At 68.8% G+C, this 20,733-nt stretch overlaps 2 protein-coding genes and 2 non-coding genes across 6 annotated transcripts; 3 read left to right on the top strand and 1 right to left on the bottom strand.

Annotated features, from left to right (window-relative positions):
• The first annotated feature begins 883 nt into the window (after nucleotides 1–883).
• Nucleotides 884–13,759, top strand: CACNB1 (calcium voltage-gated channel auxiliary subunit beta 1). Of its 3 annotated transcripts, none has more exons than XM_075036468.1 (14): nucleotides 887–1,451; nucleotides 3,322–3,408; nucleotides 5,148–5,267; nucleotides 5,824–5,946; nucleotides 6,068–6,204; nucleotides 6,308–6,384; nucleotides 6,692–6,837; nucleotides 8,647–8,727; nucleotides 8,824–8,882; nucleotides 9,798–9,907; nucleotides 10,786–10,937; nucleotides 11,058–11,153; nucleotides 11,237–11,422; nucleotides 12,645–13,759. In XM_075036468.1, the coding sequence occupies exons 1-14, from the start codon at nucleotides 1,365–1,367 to the stop codon at nucleotides 13,095–13,097; spliced, it is 1,914 nt and encodes a 637-aa protein (XP_074892569.1). In that variant the 5' UTR covers nucleotides 887–1,364; the 3' UTR covers nucleotides 13,098–13,759. The 3 variants fall into 3 exon arrangements, with proteins under 3 accessions (XP_074892571.1, XP_074892569.1, XP_074892570.1); XM_075036469.1 differs by lacking the exon at nucleotides 6,692–6,837 and adding an exon at nucleotides 8,376–8,395 and having other exon boundaries at nucleotides 888–1,451; XM_075036470.1 differs by having other exon boundaries at nucleotides 884–1,451; nucleotides 11,237–12,785.
• Nucleotides 13,422–14,864, top strand: LOC142035120 (uncharacterized). Its single transcript, XM_075036969.1, is given in 3 exon segments — nucleotides 13,422–13,426; nucleotides 13,557–13,621; nucleotides 13,624–14,864. Coding segments are annotated over 3 exon segments (1,311 nt in total).
• Nucleotides 14,865–16,266: 1,402 nt separating this feature from the next.
• TRNAI-UAU (transfer RNA isoleucine (anticodon UAU)) lies at nucleotides 16,267–16,357 on the bottom strand. The gene is given in 2 exon segments: nucleotides 16,267–16,302; nucleotides 16,320–16,357. It is a non-coding gene; the product is annotated as a tRNA-Ile (tRNA).
• A 2,808-nt stretch (nucleotides 16,358–19,165) lies between these two features.
• Nucleotides 19,166–19,237, top strand: TRNAC-GCA (transfer RNA cysteine (anticodon GCA)). The gene has a single exon. It is a non-coding gene; the product is annotated as a tRNA-Cys (tRNA).
• Nucleotides 19,238–20,733: the final 1,496 nt, after the last annotated feature.

Genomic DNA, 20,733 nt, shown 5'->3' with positions numbered 1-20,733 from the left:
TCCCCTTCTGAGCCCCCCCCTTCCCCACCGGCCCGGCTGCCATGAAGCGTGCGCCGGTGCTGTCGTAGGCACCTTACGGTGCCGGTGATGGATGGGGGCTAATAATGGAAAATGTGGCGTCAGCTGTCCCGCTTCCCTGGGCACATTGTCCCACAGCTGCAGGAGCTGGGACTGGAGCAGGAAAAGACCCGCTGGCATGGGGCTGGGGTGGGGGGGGGTGGGGGCAAGGAATTTTTAACTTTCCAACAGCCGGCGGCAGCGGCTCCTGTGGTGCAGTTGACGTGAGATGAGTGTGGGAGGTCTCAGCCCGGTCCTGCCTGGGGAGGACGCGATGGACCCCAGCACCGGCAGGTTCCCTGGGGAGGGGGCAAGGGAAAACTCCGTCCTGCCTGGCACACGCTGCCTGCAGCCCTCGCCCACCAGCACACGGGGTCTGCCCCTCGCACCCCCTGGCACAAGGAGGCAGGGACGGTGCTGGGGTCCCTGCAGGGTGGCTGCAACCATGCTGGGGGCTGATGTGGGTGCCAAGTGCAGCCCCTTCCCCGACTGCACGTGGGGTTCAGTGGCCCCGGGCATCCCGCCCCATTGCTGCGGGGTCCCCAGGGTGCCCTTTCCCTGGATGTTTTACACGGGGCGTGCAGATGGCTCTGTGTCTGGGCATGGGTGCCCCCGGGGAGCAGAGCGGGGGGACGTGGGTCACTCGGAGGCTGTGGGGATCCCAGCTGGGGAGGGTGGGTGGGGGGGAGAAGCTGGAGTTTTAGGGGCAGCCTTGTCTGGAAGGAGCCCTGGGTTCCCCGGACCGAAGCACATCCCACTCCAGGCACTGACGTTTGAGGATGGGGGCATGGCTGCCCCTGCATGTTGTGTCCCCCCCCCGCCACCGAGCCACACAACAGCCTGGGGGCCCTCTGTCCCCCCCATCTCTTTTTGCCACCCCCCCCACCCCCAGCAAGCAAGTCTGCTCCAGGCTTAATGCTCCCTGATTTGGGGAGGGGGGATCCTCATCACACACACCCCCTTTTTTTTCCCCCCAGGGCAAGGAGCTGCTTTGGGGGTCCCCTACCTGGAAAGGGAGCGGGGAGGGGGCTGCATCCCCCATCCCTCCCAGGGAACGCGGTGGGAGCGGCCGAGGCGGAGGCGGCCGCCATCCCTCGTCCCCCCGCTGCCGCCATCCCCACTCCTCCTTCCTCCTCCTCCTCCTCCTCCTCCTCCTCGTCTTCTCGCTCGCTACACGCCGAGGCCGCCGTCACCGCGGGGGCCAGGCCTGGGCTCCATCGTCATCGTCATCGTCTTGTCCCTCTGTGTCTGTGTGTCCGTCCGTCCGTCCCCCCAACCCCAAAACCCGCCGAACCCCGGCGAGCTCCATGGTGCGGGAAGGCGGCATGGCCCGTACCCCTTACAGCTCCACGCAGGACATCCAGATGGACGTCTTCGACAACGCCGCCCTCCAGGTGACACCCCCGGGAATTTGGGGACGAGGAGGGGGGGAAGGCTGCATCGGTACCGTCGCGTACAACCCCAGGGTGCATGGGGGGGGGGGGGGAGCCCCATCGATACCCCCCCATGGGGGGGTATCGATGGGGCTCCCCTGCCCCAACCCCTACACCCCATAATGGGGGCGATTTCACTCCCCAGCATGCAAAACAGCGTGCCCCCCCCACCCCTAACCAAGCTAGCCTGGGAGGGACCCCAAATGCAGTCAACCCCCCCCCTCCCCATAACACCAAGCATCCCAGGGAAGGGGGTGTCCAGCCCCCAGATTTGGGGAGTACATGAAGGCGGGGGGGGGGCTCCTCTATGCTGCTTGCTGTGTCACTGCTCCCCCCCCCCGCTCCGTGCCTGCCACCACCTCCCAGGGTTTGCCCACCCGGAGCACCCCGGGGTGGGGAGGTGGGTGCCGGGGGTGGGGGGGGTGTTGTGCGCACCGGGAAACTTTTAGGAATTGGGAAAACTCTGCCGGGGTGGTGCCCCCCCCCCACCGCCTCCAGTCCCAGCTTGTCCCCTTCAGCCTGGGGGGGGGAGAAGGGATGTGTCCCCAGCTGGTTCCAGTGGGGTGGGGGGCACTGCAGACCAGCGGAGCACCTCATCCCCATGGTCTGGGTGGGTGCTGTGTCCCCCCCCCCCGCACACCCCCATTGGGACAGACACCCAGACAACCTGGGGAGCATCAACCAGTTGGGGTGACAATTTTTTTGGGGGGTGACGACAGGGGATGGAGGCACAGGCTCTGGCTGCATCCAGCCGCCTCGAGGGGGGGGCCGGCAGAGCTGGGTGTCACCCCCACCTCCATTGGGGGGGGTTGCAGTGAACCCCACACCGACAGCGGGGCCGCCGTCCCCACCCCGGGGACCTTTGCTGCTGAGCTCCAGCCATGTCCTTTCCCTGCTGGGAGCAGCGGATGGTGGGGAGGGGGTGGTCGGGGAGGGGGGGGGGGCAAGGAACCTAAAAATACCCGGTGCTGCCCGGTGTCGGGACCACCCACCCCCGGACGGGGTGGCAGCTGGGCCCAGCTGTCCCTTCGAGACGCCGGCGAGGTGACAGCCCTGCTCGCCCCCCCGGCATGTCCCAGCCTCTTGTCCCCCCCCCCCGGTACCCCCCCCCAGCAAGTTCTGGCATCCCCCCCCCTGCCCCGAGGAGGTGCCTCAAGGGAGGCACTGGGGCATCCCCATCTCCCCCAGTCCATCCCAGCAGGAGGCACTGGAGGAAGCGGTGGGGTGGGGGGGGGTCCCCATTGGGATGCGGGGTGGGTGGCGGTGGGCGTGGGGGTGCACGTGTGTGTGCACCCCCTTTACACGGAGTGTGCACGGGGGATGCTGCCCACGCTTTGGGGGGGGGGGGGTGATGCGCACACGCGTGTGCGGGATGTGGGCACTGGGGTGGGGTGGTGGGGTGCCCCCCCCATAGCGGACACCTCCCTGGGATACTGGTTGGGCTCTGGTTTGGCCAGTGCCGGGGGGGGGCCACAGCATTTGGGGGCTGGAGAGAGAAACCAGGGGCCGCAACCGGGGTCTCCCCCAAATCCGATCAGCCCCGCTGGCTCCCTCTCCTCTCCGTGGGGATCGGAGATCCAGACCCCTGGATAAGGCGATGCCGGGTCCCTGCGGGGGGGTGGGGGGGGGCTGCACGGCCCCTGAGCAGGGGGCAACCCCATCCCCTTCCCTGCCTCAGTTTCCCCTCTCTTATCCCCCAGGAGCTGGGTTTGCTTGCAGGGCAGGGGATGGAGCATCCCTGGCAGCTGGGGCTGGGGGGGACAGAGCTGCCCCCCCCCCCCAAGTCTTGGGGTTCCAGCGCTCCCCTCTTGCCCCCCCCTCCTCTTCCTAGGGCAAGTACAGCAAACGCAAGAGCCGCTTCAAGCGCTCGGATGGCAGCACCTCGTCTGACACCACTTCCAACAGCTTCGTCCGGCAGGTGAGGGGGGGGGCAGCTGTCCTGGGGGGTCCTGGGAGACCTGCCTGCCTCTGGGGGCCTTTGTGCCCCCCCCCCCCGGGGACCGAGGTGGGGGTACAGGCTTGGAACTGAGCCTGGCGTGGCGGGGGGGGGGGTGTACAGGCATTGCAATGGCTGAGCCAAACCCGGCTGTGCCCCCCGTCCCCTCTCTGCCCTGCGGTGGGTGCTGGGGGGAGTCACCCCCCCCCCCCCAATATTGGGAGCATTTGGGGTCTTGTAGCACCCCAGGGGTTCCGTGCCCCTCCTGGGGGTGCCAAGCAGGGGACACAGCCCTGGCATCTCCCAGCTGGCATCAAAGCCGCCCTGTCCACCCAGCAGGGCTGCTGGCTTGGCAGCGGCCCCTGTGGCCCCCCCACACTCCCCCCCCCCCCCAAGGCTCCCACCCCCTGCCCGGCACTGGGCTAAATATACCCGGGACGGCTGCGAAATGAAACCTGACCCACGGGTGCCCCAACCCAGCGCCCGCCCGACCCACTCACCCCCGGCCCTGCCACCATGGAGATGGCCGACAAAGACCACCCAGCCGCCCCGGTGAGCGTGTGTGTCGTGTCCCCCCCCTCACCACCACCCCCGGCCCCGTAGATCCCCCCCAGCACCCAGGACTTTGCCCCCCCTGGCACCCTTCCATCCCGGCTTGCCGGCTCTGCCCTCGGTGCGGGGTCCCCCTCGGCTCCGTGGGTGTTGGGGTGGGTGGTCCCAGGAGCTGGTGGGACCTACGAGGTCTGCGGGGTGAGGGCGTTGTGCCTGGACCCCCCCCCCCAAAGACCCCTCTGGTCTCACCATGGGGCTGGGGGGGCTCAGGAAGGGCCAGACCCCCAGCAGCGGCAGGGGGAACTGGGGCAGCTGGTCTCTGCCCCGTGGCTTTTGGGGAGGGGGGGGTCCCATGGGGGGCTGCTGCCCCATGGCCAGGGGGTTCGGGGTCTGTGAAAAGGAGAGCAGCCCCCACCTCCCCGATGTTTGGAAAGGACAGGGCAAAGCGGGGATGGGGGCTCCCGCAACACTGGGGGGGCTCTGGTGGCATTTAGGGGATTATAGAGGGGCTGGGGGGGGGGAGTAGCCCCCCCAAGGTGGTCGATGCCTTCACCGTCCCCCACGGCACCCACTGCCCTGGGGCTGGGGGATCCCATGGGTCTCCTCACTGCCTCCGGCCCCAGGGGCTGGGGGGTGAGCAGGGGGGGGGGGGTCTCCGATCCCACCCCAGCTCCAGCCTTGTCCTGGGGTGACCCCGAGTCACCCCACAGCACCCTTTCCCCATTGCCATGGGACCCCTTCGGAGTGGGGGGGACACAGCGCTGTCCCTGCTGGCTTTCCCTCGAGTGGGGGACAACCAGGGGGGGCAACAGGCAGGCACGGTGCAGGGGGGGTCCCTCGTCGCCTTCCCAGCCCGGCAGCAGCGGGACGGGAGCAGGCGCCGGATTGGTATCACGTTCCCTGCCGGAGCGGTGGGAACAGCTGCGCCGGCCCTCGGCCTGCCGTAACCCCGCCGGGATGCCACCGGGCAGGATTTGCCCCTGCTTGGGGAGGAGGCAACTTTTTGGGGATGGTTTCTCCCCAGCGTGCCCGGAGGCCACGGTGATGGGCGCCAGCCCTAGTGAGAGGGTCCTACGGGAGGCGACGGCCGCGGGGTCGGGCGTGGGGCTGGGTTCCCCGTTTTGGGAGGAGGACGGCGTGGGCTGACCCCTCTCCCTTTCTCTCCCCAGGGCTCGGCCGAGTCCTACACCAGCCGCCCCTCGGACTCGGACGTGTCGCTGGAGGAGGACCGGGAGGCTCTGCGCAAGGAGGCTGAGCGCCAGGCCATGGCACAGCTGGAGAAAGCCAAGGTGGGAAGGCTGGGCTGGAAGACCCCCCCCCCCACACCGCCTGCCCTCGCCTCCCCGGGTGCAGGCAGGTACCCCTGCCACCCACCCAGCCCCTCCGCACCCCCTGCCCTGGCAGGATGGGACCCGCTGCGGGAAGGGGCTGACCCCCCCCCAGCCCCTTCCGTGCTGCCCCCGCTCTCCATCCCTGCGGCATCCCGTCCCCTGAAATGGTGGCCCCGGGATCGCTGGCTGGCATTGGGAAGGCAGTGGGATCTACTGGGTGGAACTGGGAGCCCGGACGCCTGAGTTCTCGCCTTGGCTGAGCACCCATCACACGAGGGCAATTGGCTGATGAGCCCCTCGTTAACCCCCCAGGGCGTTGCGGCCACAGCGTCCCCAACCCAGGCTCCGGTGCGTGGCTGTGCCGTGCCAGCCCCGCCGCTCAGCCGGTCGCACCGGTACCAGTACCGGTACCGGCACCTGCCTGGCCTGAGGTGGGGACTGGCTTTTGCTGGGGAAGGGGGGGGGGGTCTCCACAGTTTGGGGTGGGAGATGCTGAGCTCTCTCCTGTTGACAGACGAAGCCGGTGGCGTTTGCCGTGAGGACGAACGTCGGCTACAACCCGTCCGCCAGCGACGACATGCCGGTGCAGGGCATGGCCATCTGCTTCGAGCCCAAAGACTTCCTACACATCAAGGAGGTGGGGATGGGGCTGGCAGGGGTGCGGGGCTGGGGTCTTTTGGGGGGGGCGGCAGCCATGGGGGTGGGGGTTTGGGGGTTTCAGGCATTCCCCCCCCCCCCCCACTCTCTCCCCGGTGCAGAAATACAACAACGACTGGTGGATCGGGCGGCTGGTGAAGGAGGGCTGCGAGGTGGGCTTCATCCCCAGCCCCGTCAAGCTGGAGAACATGCGGCTGCTGCAGGAGCAGAAGATGAGGCAGAACCGCCTGAGCTCGAGGTGGGGGCTCATCCCCGACCCCCCCACCCCACCCCGAGCTTCCCCCCGTCCCCCCCCATCCCACCCTCACCCCCGTCCCCCTCTCTGTGCTTCTCCCATCCAGCAAATCGGGGGACAACTCCAGCTCCAGCCTGGGCGACGTGGTGACGGGGACCCGCCGGCCCACCCCCCCAGCCAGCGGTAAGAGTGTCCGGGGTCCCCGCAGCCCCTGGCCTGAGCGGGGCAGGTCCAGCCTTGGGGGGGGGGGGGGCGGGGGTCCTTCGTTCCCCCCTCGTCCGCAGCTCCGGCCCCTCCGCCCCGGGTGCAGGCAGGCGGGTGCAATCCCCCCCCCCCCTCCCCTGCTCCCTTCCCTCCCATCCCCACCACCCTCCCGCTCTTCCCAACCCCCCCCCGCCCCCCGTCTCCATTTTTCCCTTCTTCCATCGCCATTATCGCTCTTCTTTTCTCCCTCCCCTCTCCCCGGCTCCGGCTGCCCCTCCGTCCCCAGGTGCCCTGGACATGCCTAGCTTTGCCTTTGACCCCGATGAGTTAGAGGAGGAGGAGGCCATGGAGACCCACCGCTCCCCTAAGAGTAGCGTGAGCAGTGTCACCACCCCCCCCGCCCACACCAAGCGCATCCCCTTCTTTAGGAAGGTAACTGGCACCCGCCGGCCCCACGCTCGCCTGCTGCACCCTGCCTGCCCTAACACTGCCTGGGAGGGCTGGCGGGGGCACCCGCCGGGTGCTGGGGCGGGGGGGCCACACGCTGCCCGAGCGCTCCTGCCTGCGTCGCCGTGGCGTGTCATCGCGCCGCAGCATGGGCGCGAGCGTCTGCGGGGGGACGGGGCGGCGGGGGTGTCCCCCGTGGGCCGTGGGGTGGATCAGTCCGTGGCTGTATACCCCCCTGTGGGCCATGGGATGGATCAGTCCGTGGCTGTATACCCCCCCATGGGCCATGGGATGGATCAGTCCGTGGCTGTCTCCCCCCATGGGCCATGGGATGGATCAGTCCGTGGCTGTCTCCCCCCATGGGCCATGGGATGGATCAGTCCGTGGCTGTCTCCCCCCATGGGCCATGGGATGGATCAGTCCATGGCTGTATACCCCCCCGTGGGCCATGGGATGGATCAGTCCGTGGCTGTATACCCCCCCCGTGGTCCCTGGGATGGATCAGTCCATGACTGATCCTCCCACTGTGATCCATGGAATGAATTAGTCCATGGCTGTCTCCCCCCATGATCTGTGGGATGGATCAGTCCGTGGCTGTATCCCCCCCATAGTCCATGGGATGGATCAGTCCGTGGCTGTATCCCCCCCATAGTCCATGGGATGGATCAGTCCGTGGCTGTCTCCCCCCATGACCTGTGGGATGGATCAATCCGTGGCTGTATCCCCCCTGTGGTCCATGGGATGGATCAGTCCATGGCTGTATCCCCCCCATAGTCCATGGGATGGATCAGTCCGTGGCTGTATTCCCCCCATGACCTGTGGGATGGATCAGTCTGTGGCTTTATTCCCCCCTGTGGCCCATGGGATGGATCAGTCCGTGGCTGCCTCCCCCCGTGGTCCGTGGGATGGATCAGTCCGTGGCTGCCTCCCCCCGTGGTCCGTGGGATGGATCAGTCCGTGGCTGCCTCCCCCCGTGGTCCGTGGGATGGATCAGTCCGTGCCCCCCCCAGTTGCCTGGGGTCCCCCAGTGTGCGCATGGTGTGTGCCAGCACGGCCGGTGTCTCGTCTCCCCCGCGAATGGGAATGGACCGTTCCTCCCCCCCAAACTGGGCAGAAGCTGGGGGGGGGTTCGGGCGCAACCACAGCCCCGCAGCGGGGGGGTGAGGAGGGGGTCTCCAAAGGCTCGTGGGGGCAACCTGCCCCCCCCGCCACCTTCCCATCCCGCTCCCCAAACCCCGCAGACCCCCCGCTTGCACCCCAAATCTCAGAGCAGGGCGATGCTTCACGTGAAACACGCTCACGGAGCAGCCCCCCCCCCGGGTTGGGGGACACGCGTGTCCCCTGGGGCAGCCCCCCCCCCCGGGGTGGGGTGTGGGGGGGGACACCCACGACACCCACATCCCCGGGCTGCCCCCCCCCCCCATAGCCCAGCTCGGTCCCCCCCCCGCGCCCGCGGATAACACGCATGCCTTGTTTGTCTTCTCTCGCCCCCCCCCCGCCACGCGCGGCCTCTCGGGACGTAGCGAAGCAGAAGCAGAAATCGGTGAGTAGCGTCAGGACCCCCCCTCACCCACCCCAGGAGGGCCCGTGGGGAGGGGACGGGGTGACCCCCGCTTGCTGCCCCCCCCCCCCCAAATCCCCATCCCCAAAGCTGTCCCCCCCGCAGGGGCGAAGCTGAGCGTGTGTGTGTCCCCCCCGCGGTGTGTCGTCGTGTGTCGTCGCGTGTCGTCGTCGTGTGTCCTGTCGTCGCCCCCCCCCCAAGCCCCACTAATGCCCGGCTCTGCCCCCCCCCAGGCCGAGCACGTGCCCCCGTACGACGTGGTGCCCTCCATGCGGCCCATCATCCTGGTGGGACCCTCGCTGAAGGGCTACGAGGTGAGGAATGGGGGGGGAGTGGGATTGGGGAGGGGGGATACAGGGTGGGGGAACGGCCCCCGGCCCCATGGTCTCCCTCCCTCCCTCCCTCCCCAGGTCACGGACATGATGCAGAAAGCTCTCTTCGACTTCTTGAAGCATCGCTTTGACGGCAGGTGAGGCAGGAGGCTGCCGGGCTGGGGGACCCCCAACACTACAGGGGGACCCTTCGCCCCACAGAGGGACCCCTAATCCTGTGGGGGGACACCTAATCCTGTGGAGGACCCCTAACCCCATGGGGAGACCCCTAACCCCACAGGGGAACCCTTCACCCCATAGAGGGACTCTTAACCCTGTGGGGGGACCCCTAATCCCATGGGAGGACCCTTCACCCCATAGAGGGACCCCTAACACCATGGGGAGACCCCTAATCCCACAGGGGGACCTTTCACCCCATAGAGGGACCCCTAATCCTTGGGGGAACTCCTAATCCCATGGCAGGACCCCTAATCCCATGGGGGGACCCCTAATCCCACAGTAGGACCCTTCACCCCATGGGGGGACCCCTAACCCCATGGGGAGACCCCTAATCCCACAGGGGGACCCTTCACCCCATGGGGAGACCCCTAATCCCACAGGGGAACCCTTCACCCCATAGAGAGACCCCTAGTCCCATGGGGGGACCCCTAATCCCAGGGCGGGACCCCAACCCCACGGGGGTACTGTTCACCCCATGGGGGGACCCCTAATCCCGTGGGGGGACCCCCAATCCCACAGGGGGGACCCTTCACCCCATAGAGGGACCCCTAATCCCACAGCAGGACCCCTGATCCCACAGGGGACCCCTAACCCCACGCAGGGACCCTCAGCCGTGCCCCGCGGTTCCTGCTGTTTGAGGGGGGGGATCTCTCCCCCGAGGAGCAGGAGTCCTGTGGCTCCAGCTCCAGGCAGCCTTGTGCAGGGGGTAGGAGGACGGGGGCAGAAGGAGGGTCCCATCCTGCCCCCCGCGGCGCTGTGGCATGTACATGGGGGGGAATTGCACCCGCTGTTGCTCCCCCCCCCCACCCGCTCGTGCCCTCTCCGTCTCGCAGGATCTCCATCACGCGAGTGACGGCCGACATCTCCCTGGCCAAGCGCTCCGTCTTGAACAACCCCAGCAAGCACACCATCATCGAGCGCTCCAGCACGCGCTCCAGCCTGGGTAAGGTGCCGCCGCGCCTCGGCCGCCCCATGCTGACCCCCCCCACACCGGCTGGGCAGCATGGACCCCCCCCACCACCCCCAACTCCCCCCCAAGCCTCCATCTGTATCAGCCTGGCAGCATCCCCCAGCCCCTCCATCCCGGGGTGCTCGTCCCCGCTGCGCCGGTGCACGGCTCCTGGGGGTGAGGTGTTGGGGGTCCGCCTCTGCGGGGTGATTAACGTGGGGGGGACCCGGGCCCCTGCGCTCCCCCCCCCCGGTCGGTTTGACTCGGTCTTTCTCCCCCTCCTTCCCTTTTATCTTCTCTCTGTTGTGTTTTTCTTTCCTTTTCCTCCTTTCCCTTGGGTTTCCTTCCCTCCGCGCTGCTTCCTTCCTTCCCTGCTCCTGATACAGATGTCTTGGGTATGTAGCTTGGACCCGCCGGGACCCCCGGCAGCCCCCTGCCCAGCGGGGGGGGGGGCAGTGGGGGACATGTCCCCTTGGATCCCCGTCCTCCCTGCCTGGCCGTGACCAGGCTCTGGGACGCCGGAGTGTCCGGCCAAGTGGGCAGTCTGGGGGTTGGGGACACCCCGGTCACACAGCCCCCGTCTGACCCCCCACCCCAAATGCGTGTGGTCCGGGGGGGCTTTGCCCCTTCCTCACCCAGTCGGTGCCAGCGCTGGGAGCCCACTGCCACCTCCCTCCTGCAGCGAACCCCCCCAGTCCCTGGGGCTGGGGTGACATCGGAGCGGCCAAGCCCCAGGACGAGACCCCTCGTGGTCCTGTCCCCGTCCCGTTCCCCTCGTCACATCTCCCGGCAGTCATCCCCACAGCCCCCACGTGCTCGCCCGTCCCCCCCGCGCCATCCCCCTGACCCTCGCCGTCTCCCTGCCCCGGCAGCCGAGGTCCAGAGCGAGACCGAGCGCATCTTCGAGCTGGCCCGGACGCTGCAGCTGGTGGCCTTGGATGCCGACACCATCAACCACCCGGCCCAGTTGGCCAAGACGTCCCTGGCCCCCATCATCGTCTACATCAAAATCACCTCCCCCAAGGTGGGTGCGGGCCCCGGGATGGGGGGGGGGGCAGCCCCAACCGTCCCGCCTCGCCGTGCTTTTTTTGGGAGGGGGGGCCGGGTCCCTGTGGCCACCCCGGGCTGCCCTCTCCTGCCCCAGGTGCTGCAACGGCTGGTGAAGTCCCGGGGCAAATCCCAGGCGAAGCACCTCAACGTGCAGATGGTGGCCTCTGACAAGCTGGCGCAGTGCCCGCCCGTGAGTATGCCCCGCCCTGCCCCGCCCCGCCACACCCTGCCCCGCCCCGCCCCCGCCCCACGGCCTCCTCCCCGTCTCCTCAGGAGATGTTCGACATCGTGCTGGACGAGAACCAGCTGGAGGAGGCCTGCGAGCACCTGGCCGAATACCTGGAGGCTTACTGGAAGGCGACGCACCCCCCCAGCAGCAACCCCCCCAACCCGCTGCTGAACCGCACCATGGCCACGGCCGCCCTGGCCGCCAGCCCCGCGCCCGTCTCCAACCTCCAGGTACAGGTGCTCACCTCCCTGCGCAGGAACCTGGGCCTCTGGGGGCGCGGGGCCACCGAGACCACCCCCAGCCCCCCCGGACCCCTTGAGGAACACGCGCTGTGAGATGGCAGCGGGGGTGACCCGCTTCCCCCCCCCCCCACATCCCTGCCTTCGGGGGGACCCTTGGGATCGGGGACATCCCGGAGAACTGCAGACCCCCAGGAGTGGGACCGTTCTTGGGATTACCCCCTCCCTGGGGAACTGCAGCCCCCCCCCCAGGCGTGGAACCATCCCTGGGATTGCCTCCCCTGGGGATCTGCTCCCCCTCGCTGGGTTTGGGGCCACCCTGGGGAACTGCAGCCCCCCAGGTTTGGGGACGACCCTGGGATCGGGGACACCCTGGGGAGCTGCAGCCCCCTCCCCGGGATGGGACTGTCCCTGGGATTGCCCGCCCCGGGGACCTGCTCCCCTTCCCGGATTGGGGCCATCCCTAGGATCAGCCCTGGGGATCTGCTCCCTTCCCCGGGACTGGTGCCAACCGCAGACTCAGGGTGCCCCTGGGGATCTGTGCCCCCTCCCAGGCCTGGAGCCTCCCTGGGGATTGGGGTCTCCAGGGATCTGCCCCCTCTGAGACCCCCTGGGAATCCAGGTCCTCTCCTGTGCCTCCCTGGGGGGGGCTGCCGGGGTGCCGGAGCCCCCGCTCCCACGCCTCTCCGGAGTTCTGGGGGGGCCGTGGCAGCGGCGAGGGCTTTCGGGGTGTCCTGGTGTGGGCGAGGGCCGGCTGGGAGGGGGGCGCGGAGCCTTGTCCCACCGTGGGCTTCACGGTGCTGAGCCTGGGGGGTCCGCAGCACCCACCCGGGGCAGGAGGCAGAGGAGGGACGCGTGTCCTGTGTTGTCTGTCGCTAATTCTTCCAGCAAGCGGGACGCTGCTGGCGTGCCAGCCCCCACCCCACAGCCCTTCCCATGCTGCTCTCCCCCCCCCCCCCCCGACCCCCTCACCCCCTTCCTGCCCTGGCCCTGCCCCAGCGACCCCCCCGTCCCCCCCCGGTGCCATTTGGTGGCGGGCTGAGACCTGTCGCTGTCGTGTCACGAGTGAGCGGCACATCGCGGGCAGGCCAGGCTGGGCAGGAGCGCATGTGCCCCCCCGCCAACCCCACAGCTAACCTGCCCCCCCACTAACCGACCCCCCCCCCGGTCCATCCATCCCTCCTTGCACGGTGTGATTGCTTCTCCTAACCAGGGTCCGTACCTAGTGCCGGGGGAACCGCCGCGCGAGGGGGAGCACGGCCGCCTCCGGCAGGGCCCGGGCGAGGTGGGGGGCCACGGACAAAACCGACCCCTCCCGCCGCCCGCTCGCCTGGCCCCCCGCAGCCTGTCCCGTCAGGATACCTTCGACTCGGAGACCCCGGGCAGCCGGGATTCGGCCGGCACGGAGCCCGGTGATTCCTGCTGCATGGACATCGAGACGGACCCCGGTGAGGAAGAACCGCCGGGTCCCCCCAGTGCCGGACCCCGCGCCCCCCCCGGCCACCAGCACCCCGGTGCTTGGGACGAGGACGAGCCCGGGCGCGAGAGCCGGGGGCTGCGGGGTCGAGCCAAGGGCCAGGACCGCTACTGCCCCGACCCACCGGAGACCCTCGGCCTCGACCAGAGCGACGTGGAGGGCTGGGGCCAGGACGTTTACATCCGTTAGGGTGAGGGGGTGCAGGCAGGGGATGGACCCCCCCCCCTCAACGCTGGCTTTGGGGTGGGGGAGAGCCCTGCTGGTTGCCTTTGTGCCCCCCCCCCCCAAAAAAGCCCAGCCAGCCGTGCCGTGGGGAGCCCCTGCTTTGCCCTGGGGGCTCCCACTGCCCCATTCCTTGGTGGTGGGGGGGGTCTCCCTGCCTCCCCCCCCCCAGCCCCCCCAGCATCTCACGGTGCCTCGGGCCCTCCCCACCTGGCAGGGAGAGCAAGTGACCAAAGGGGACCCCGGGGGCTCTGCCCACGGCCGGCGTGTCCCCGTCCCCTGCCCCCGGGCATGGGGTGGGGGGGCCGTGCTCCCCACCCAGCCCTTGCCTGCTGACTGCCCCCCCCCGCACCCCGGGTGCCCCCGCTTCTCCATGGTGCTGTTTGCCACCCGGCTGCAGGGGGACCCCTGAGCTGGTGGTGGTAGAGGGGGGGGTCCCTGCCAGCTGCCCCCCCCAGTCCCAGCCAGTGCCTGCAGCCTGGCACTGCACCCCTGCAGGGCTGTGACCCCCCCCAGCAGCTGGGGGGGGGGGTGTGCATGCGTGTGCAGTGCGTGCAGGGCTTCGGGGTGCTCTGGCAGCGGAGGGGTCCCCGCTGCCCCAGGCCGTGCCGCCCCCCCCCGGGGGGGGGCAGTTTGCATGTGTTTGCCTTGGAGGGGCTCTGCCTGAACTGGGGGGGGGGCTGTGTGTGCAAATCTGAGCCAGTTTGGGGCGGGGGGGGGGGTCTAACACGTGCTAACAGCTGCCCAGCCCTGGCCTGCCGTGGCAGCACCCGGAAGGTCCCTCTGCCCTGGGGGGCCCCCGCATCGCCCCCCGCCTTTCCCTGGGACTTGCCGGGGTGTGCCAGGCAGCGCCAGGCCCCCCCCGCCCCCCAAAACACCCCCTGTGCCAACCTCCCCCCCCCCCGCCGTGCCTGTCCGCTCTCGCCCCATCCAGCTGTGTCTGTCTGTCCGTCTGTGAGCCTGTCTGTCCGTCCCCCCCTGCCCAGCAGGGCTGCCTTTGCCCCCCCCCCCCCCAGCACCCCGGGGCACTGCCTTCTCCTGCGCCCGCCCCGGGGGGGTCTCTCGTCGTTCCCCCCCACCCCCTGCCTCTGTGGGGGTGATCACACCAGGGTTGGGGGGGGGACACCCCACATCCAGCCCTCACCGTGGGGCTGGGCTTGCCCCATTTATGGGGCAGCCCCTTGCCCCCCACCCCCGGGGCGATGCTGGGGGTCCCCGGGGTCGCTGCCTTACCCAGACCACCAGCCTTGCCAGCCCAGGCCGGGGGGGCTCAGGGGCACCCAGCTGCCGCCAAGCCGCCTCCGCCAGTTGCGTGCCTCAGTTTCCCCTTTTTTGGGGGGGGAGAACTCGGTGTCACTGCCTGCCAAGTGCTTTGAGACCCGCCTGCCCCGGCACTTGCCCCCATGGCAGCCAGGGTCCGGGCAGTGGGGCCCCCCCCCCAGCCCTCCCGTGGGCAGCGGGATGTCCCGTATTTATGTCACTCCACAAACTTTATTTAAAGACCCGACAAAGCGTATTTTATTTATTTATTCTTGTTGGTGTGTGTGGGGACTCGCCCCGCTCGCTTGGTTCTTTGTAATAAACATTTCAGTGAGACCTGCCCTGCGGCCGTGCCTGGTGGGGTCTGCGCGGGGCTGGGGGGGGGCACATGGGGTCCACAGTCACCAGAGGCCAGCGCTGAGACCGGGCACAACTTGGTTCTGCAGTGACTCCCCACGTCTCTCCCTGGGATGAGCCTTCAGTGGGTGCCCGGGGCGGGGGGGGGCACAGCCGGGGACGAGACAGGGATGGAACTGGGACCTGCCCAGCTCCTGGGAAGGGGTGAAAACCCGAAGCAGGAGTTCGTGGGGCTCCTGCCGACCCGCTGCCGGGGTGATGGTCGCTGGCAGCAGCCGGGCTCAGCGCGGCGCTCGCCCGGATTTATCGGTGCTCGGCCGGGTCCGGACACGTTATTTACAGGGAATAAATAATGCGCTGCCGGCTCAGGGCTGCCGGCACCTCCACTCGCTCTTCTCCGGCCAGTACTCAAACGCTTTCCTGCGGAGAGGACACGGGGACATCAGTGCCACCTCGCTCCCTGACCAAGTTTCCACCAAGCCCCCCGCACCCGGGGCAGGACCCCCAGTTCCCCTCCCCGGCTCTGGGGTCCCCGGCAGCCCCCGTACTCACTCTCGCCCGGGTGCGGTGGGCCGGCAGACCAGTCCGGCTTGGCAAGGGCAGATCTGGTTGATGCTGAAGGCCAGACCCCCGGGGGGGACGTGGCAACTCTGGTCCAGCGCCAGCCGCCGCTGGCACACTCGCTCGCCGTGCTGCCGTGCGCAGCAGCCGCCCGCGCCGCAGTCCTCGTCCCGCTGGCACCGGGCTCCTGGCGGGGCGAAAAGCGGGGTTAGGGGAGGGGGGACACCCCCCCCCACGCACATACAACCCATCCCCAGGCTGGGGGACTGGGATGGAGCTGCAGGGACTGGGAACAATGGGGCTGGGTGCCCCCAGCACCCGTTGGCTTATCACCATTTGGGGGTGACACCGGAGGTCAGCGCCCACCCCATGAGCATCGTGTCCCCCAGCTCCCACGGTTGAGGCTGGGGGGGGGGGGGCTGTGGGGGTCTGTCCCTTGCGTCCCCCTGCCCCGATCCCCATCGCAGACCCCCTGCTCACCTTCCTGCCCGTCGGGCACGGGCTGCTGGCACTTGCCGAACATGCAGAGGAGGCCGTGGGCGCAGTGGGTGTCCCGGCGGCAGTACTGTCCCACGGGGCGCGTGGGCAGGCACAGCCCAAAGTGCTCGTCGCAGAAGTGCCCGTGGGTGCAGGGGGTGAGCGGGCTGCACGCCGTCACCTGTGGGGGGGGGGGGGGATGATGCAGCACGTCAGGGGACCAGACCCCATCCCTGACCCCGGGACAGGCCAGAAACAGCAGCGTGGAGCAAAAACCGTCTGTTTGCACATTAGGAAGACGAATTAGGGCTGGGTGCCGGAGCGTTTTAGGGGGGGCGAAGGCCGGGAGCAGCTCAGAGGTTGGGGAAACCACCCCGCGGCGGTTCCAGGGGTTTCTCTCGGGAAAAGAAAACCCGGCTGGGGAGGGTCGCGGTGCCGGGGGGGGGGATGCGACCCTGCTGCCGGAGCCCGTTAAAAGTCCTGCTCCAGGTGAGGCTCGAACTCACAACCTCGGCATTGCTCCGCGTACTGCCCTATAAGTACCGCGCGCTGACCGATTGCGCCACTGGAGCGCCCGGCGCCGCCCGCCGCGCCCGCGCTCCCTCCCGGCCCCGCCGCCCGCCCCCGCAGCAAATTCTGCACCCACCCCTGCTGCAAACCGGCTCCCACCCCTGCTTCCCACCATGCTGCAAACCACCTCCCGCCCCTGCTGCAAACTCTGCTCCCACCCTGCTGGAAACCAGGCTCCCACCCCTGCTGCGAAATCTGCTCCCACCCTGCTGGAAATCAGGCTCCCACCCCTGCTCCCACCCTGCTGCAAACCCTGCTCCCACCCTGCTGCAAACCCTGCTCCCACCCTGCTGGAAACCAGGCTCCCACCCCTGCTCCCACTCTGCTGCAAACCAGCTCCCACCCCTGCTGCCAACTCTGCTCCCACCACCCTGCTCCCACCCCTGCTGCAAACCCTGCTCCCACCCCGCTGGAAACCGAGCTCCCACCCCTGCTCCCACTCTGCTGCAAACCAGCTCCCACCCTGCTGCAAACCCTGCTCCCACCCCTGCTTCCCACCCCTGCTGCAAACCCTGCTCCCACCCCCTGCTGCAAACTCTGCTCCCACCCTGCTGGAAATCAGGCTCCCACCCCTGCTCCCACCCCTGCTGCAAATTCTGCTCCCACCTCTGCTTCCCACCCCTGCTGCAAACTCTGCTCCCACTCTGCTGCAAACCAGCTCCCACCCCACTGGAAACTAAGCTCCCACCTGTACTCCCACCCTGCTCCCACCCTGACCACAGACTCATCTCTCACACTCACTCGCACCCCTGTTGCAACTGCACCCCCTCCTTCTGTCCCCCACGATCCCCACACCCGGGTTGGCAGGGGGGATCACCCACTCCTCACCTCCTCCAGGTTGTCCCCAGGGCTGGCGCTTCTTCCCAGCGCGGCTTCATCGGGCAGGTGCTGGGGCAAGGAGTACATCCAGGCCCAGAGGTAGCCGGAGGCGGCGGGCAGGAGCGAAGCGATGAGGCAGAGGATGGCTGGGGACATCGGCATGGTGCTGGCGGGCGATGCTGGGGTGCTCGGGCCTGGGGCGCGGGGTATATGTAGCCCACCGCCTATCTTGGCCCCCGCTGCTAAAACTGTTTGCCCACCTAATGGGGAAGGAGGAGGCAATCAGGGGGTTAAGGGATTAACATAATTGCCAGCCTTCCCCTCGCTGGCTGCAACAGCCCCAAAGTAAACGGCCCCCCCGGAGCGGTCTGGCTCTGGCGCCTGGTCGGCTCCAGCCCTGGGTCCCCACCAGCCCCTCGGGTCCCCCCCATGGGTCGGGGTGGCGGTGGGTGTCAGCACCCTGCCGGGCACCAAGCGGCTCCGTGCAATAGCGGGCTTCGGTTCCCACGTTTGTCCCCCCCCATTCCTGGGGCGGTGGGACACGGGGGACAGCGGGGACAAGGGGGAGGCGGAGGGAGAGAGTGGGGGGCAAACGCCGTCACCCCCAGGAAGGGCAGCGGTGGGCACAAGGTTGGCATCTGTGGTGTTTGTGTGTCCTGTGTGTCCCCCCCCCGCCCCGGTGCACGTCCCATCTGCCACCCCCTGTGCACACACACTGTGCACACACACACGTCTCCCGGGGGTGACGGGCTTTGCACCTTCCCTAACAGCTTTGCAAACGAGGTGTTTGCGTGTCCTGGCCCTTATCTCCCGGCTGAGCTGGCACCAGCGCTGGGCAAACCCCCAAACGGCCTCCCCTGAGCGGATCCCCCAGACAATGCCACCGCCGCGTCCCCAAACATGCGGGGGGGGCTTAGCCAGGGCCACCCCGTGCTCCCCCTGACCTCTCCAATACACTTTGCAGCAGGAAGAGCCACCCCAGGACTGGTTCCCAGTTGCCGGACTGTGGCCCTGGGGGCTGCGGCAACACTCCCGTGGGTTTTGTCCCTGGGAGCAGCCAGGGCAGGCTGGGAACTGGTGGATCACTGGGAGTGGGGTGCACTGGGGTCCCCCCTCCTTCGGGCTCCAGGGATGTGTCCTGCTGCAGGGAGAGAGATCACCCTCCTTTGGGATTTCCCTTTCTAGGTTGCTGCTGCCCTGGGCGATCCCCCCCGCCTTCGTGCCTCAGTTTCCCCATCTGTAAAAAGGAAGGTGGTGAGGCTGATGGGTGACACGGGGAAACGGGGCAGCTCAGCGAGGGGACAACCCGGACCGGTGGCTGGAAAACCACCGTGGCTTCTTGCACCGGGGTGACCCCAAACTTTTCTCCCTATGGTCCAGGAAGTGCTGGTGCCTGGATCCGGCCCGACGCGCCGCCCCCGCTCGCCCTGCGCGTTTGCACAGCGGCTTAGGGAGCAAATATTGACCTCGCTCCTCCGGCACAATCACGGCCTCTCCCCCCATCCGTCTCCCGCTGGGTGCTCGCCTCGACGCTGCCGTCTCCACCTAATCCCCCCCAGCACCACGGAGGCCCCCGCATGGCAGCTCTGCTCCCCCAAACCCCCGGGGCTCCCCCAACCCTGGCAACCCGTGTGCTCCCCCAGTCTCCCGCGCCCTGCGGTGGGATGCACAGCCTGGGCCTGCTTTGCAGAAAACTCAAGGTTTGGCTCCATCCCGCTCTCTGCAGATGGAGTTTTGGGACTGATGCTGCCACGTCCGTCCCCCCCCCGACTGGGATGAGCGTGGGAGCCGGATCCTGCCTCTGCCCCCCACCCTCCCGGGCAGCGTGTGTGTGTGTGTGTGCTGTGCGGGGCAGGTGAGGGGGGTGGGGGGGTGCGTGTGCGTGTGTGCACGAGTGTGCGTGTGCATTGCAGCTGGGGGACACGGGGGTGCGCAGGGAGCCGGCCGTGCAGCGCTGCTGCTATTAGCGCCACGCGAGACAGTGGAGCGGCGGGGGTATAGCTCAGTGGTAGAGCATTTGACTGCAGATCAAGAGGTCCCCGGTTCAAATCCGGGTGCCCCCTCTTTTTTTCTTCTTTTTTTTTTTTTTTCTTGTCGGGGGGGGCAAATCCTTTTTTCTACCTCTTTTATTTGTTCTTCAGCCCCCGCGGCAGCAAGGGGAGGCCGGGGATGTGTTTTTTTTTCCTGCAGAAGGACGGATACAACTCCCCGGCAGGGACCCCCAGAGGGTTGCCCCCCCCCCCCCCCTCAGTTTCCTCAATTCAGAGCAGCCGAAGGGCCGCAGGGCCCCACATTGCTCCTGCAACACCCCCCCCCCCCCGGCTTCGGCCACAGGCTGGGGTGCAGGGCTGGGGGGGAACGGGACCTGCATCGCTCCCCAAGGCCCTCGGCATGGGATGCATCTCTGCGGGTGTTTGCACCCTCCTCCTGCCCTGGCACCCGGGTGCCCCTGCCCCCCCCCCCAGGGCTGAGCCACCTCCCGGGCACCAGGGATGGAGGGGTTGGGGTGCAGCCTGAGCCCCCCCCCCCCAAAACGCCACCCAAGTCGTGGTGTGGCCAGAAGGCAGCTTGGCAGTTGGGCTGCTCCCGGGGCTCTGCGGTGCCAGTTGGACCCCCACCCTGGGGCACCCACCCTGGGACCCCCACCCTGGGACACCCAACCTGGGCCCCACCCTGGGATGCCCACCCTGGGCCCCCCCACCCTAGGACCCCCACCCTGGGACCCCCACCCTGGGATGCCCATCCTAAGTCCCCCACCCTGGGACCCCCACCCTGGGATGCCCACCCTGGGCCCCCCACCCTAGGTCCCCCACCCTGGGACCCCCACGCTGGGACCCCCACCCCACAAACCCCGACGCCCCAGTAACCAGTGCTTCTGCTGCAAAGGGAAAAACTGGGGGAGTGGAAAGAAGCCGAACACTCGTGCTGCGGAGACGCGTTTCGTTCCCCCCCCCCCCGCAGGTTTGCCGACTGGGGGGGGGAGATACCCGGGGGGGGGCAAAACGAGGCGCTGGACCCCCAAACACGGTGGCTGCAATTGCTGCTCCGGCTGTTTGTCACCGGAGGGCAGCGTGCGGGGACATGCACGGCCACGCTCTGGCTTTGGGGGGGGGGACGGACACCACGTACCCCCGCGGGGTTTTGGGGGGGGGGGGGCTCAGCCGAGCAAACACCCCCCCTCTCCCCTTCCCCTGCAGCCCGGTGGTCAGGGGAAGAGCACCCTGAGCTGCTCGCAGGGGGGGGGGGACAAAGTAGTGGGACCCCCCCCAGGCTCGCCGATGCCCCCCCCGTGTTGCTGCGAGCGGGGGGGGGGGGTGAAGCACATGGAGACCCATTTCCCCCCCGGGAGGCGAAGAAGACCAAGATCGGGGCAGCCACCGGGGGGGGGGGGTGTGAAGGAGGTGGGGGGGGGGGTCCTCCCGCCGGCTCCATCCCCACCCCCGGCTCCATCCCCACCCCCCGGCCCCACCCCCGGCCCCACCCCCGGCTCCCGCCCGGGTTCCCGCTCCCGCTCCCGCTCCGTGCGCGGTTCCCCGGGGGTGCCGGCCCATGGCGGGGC

The sequence above is a fragment of the Buteo buteo genome, chromosome 9, assembly GCF_964188355.1.
Source record: "Buteo buteo chromosome 9, bButBut1.hap1.1, whole genome shotgun sequence".
In the NCBI taxonomy this organism is placed as follows: Eukaryota; Metazoa; Chordata; class Aves; order Accipitriformes; family Accipitridae; genus Buteo; species Buteo buteo.
Note: the sequence above shows the minus strand (reverse complement) of the source record. Positions and strands in the feature narration are given on the sequence as shown.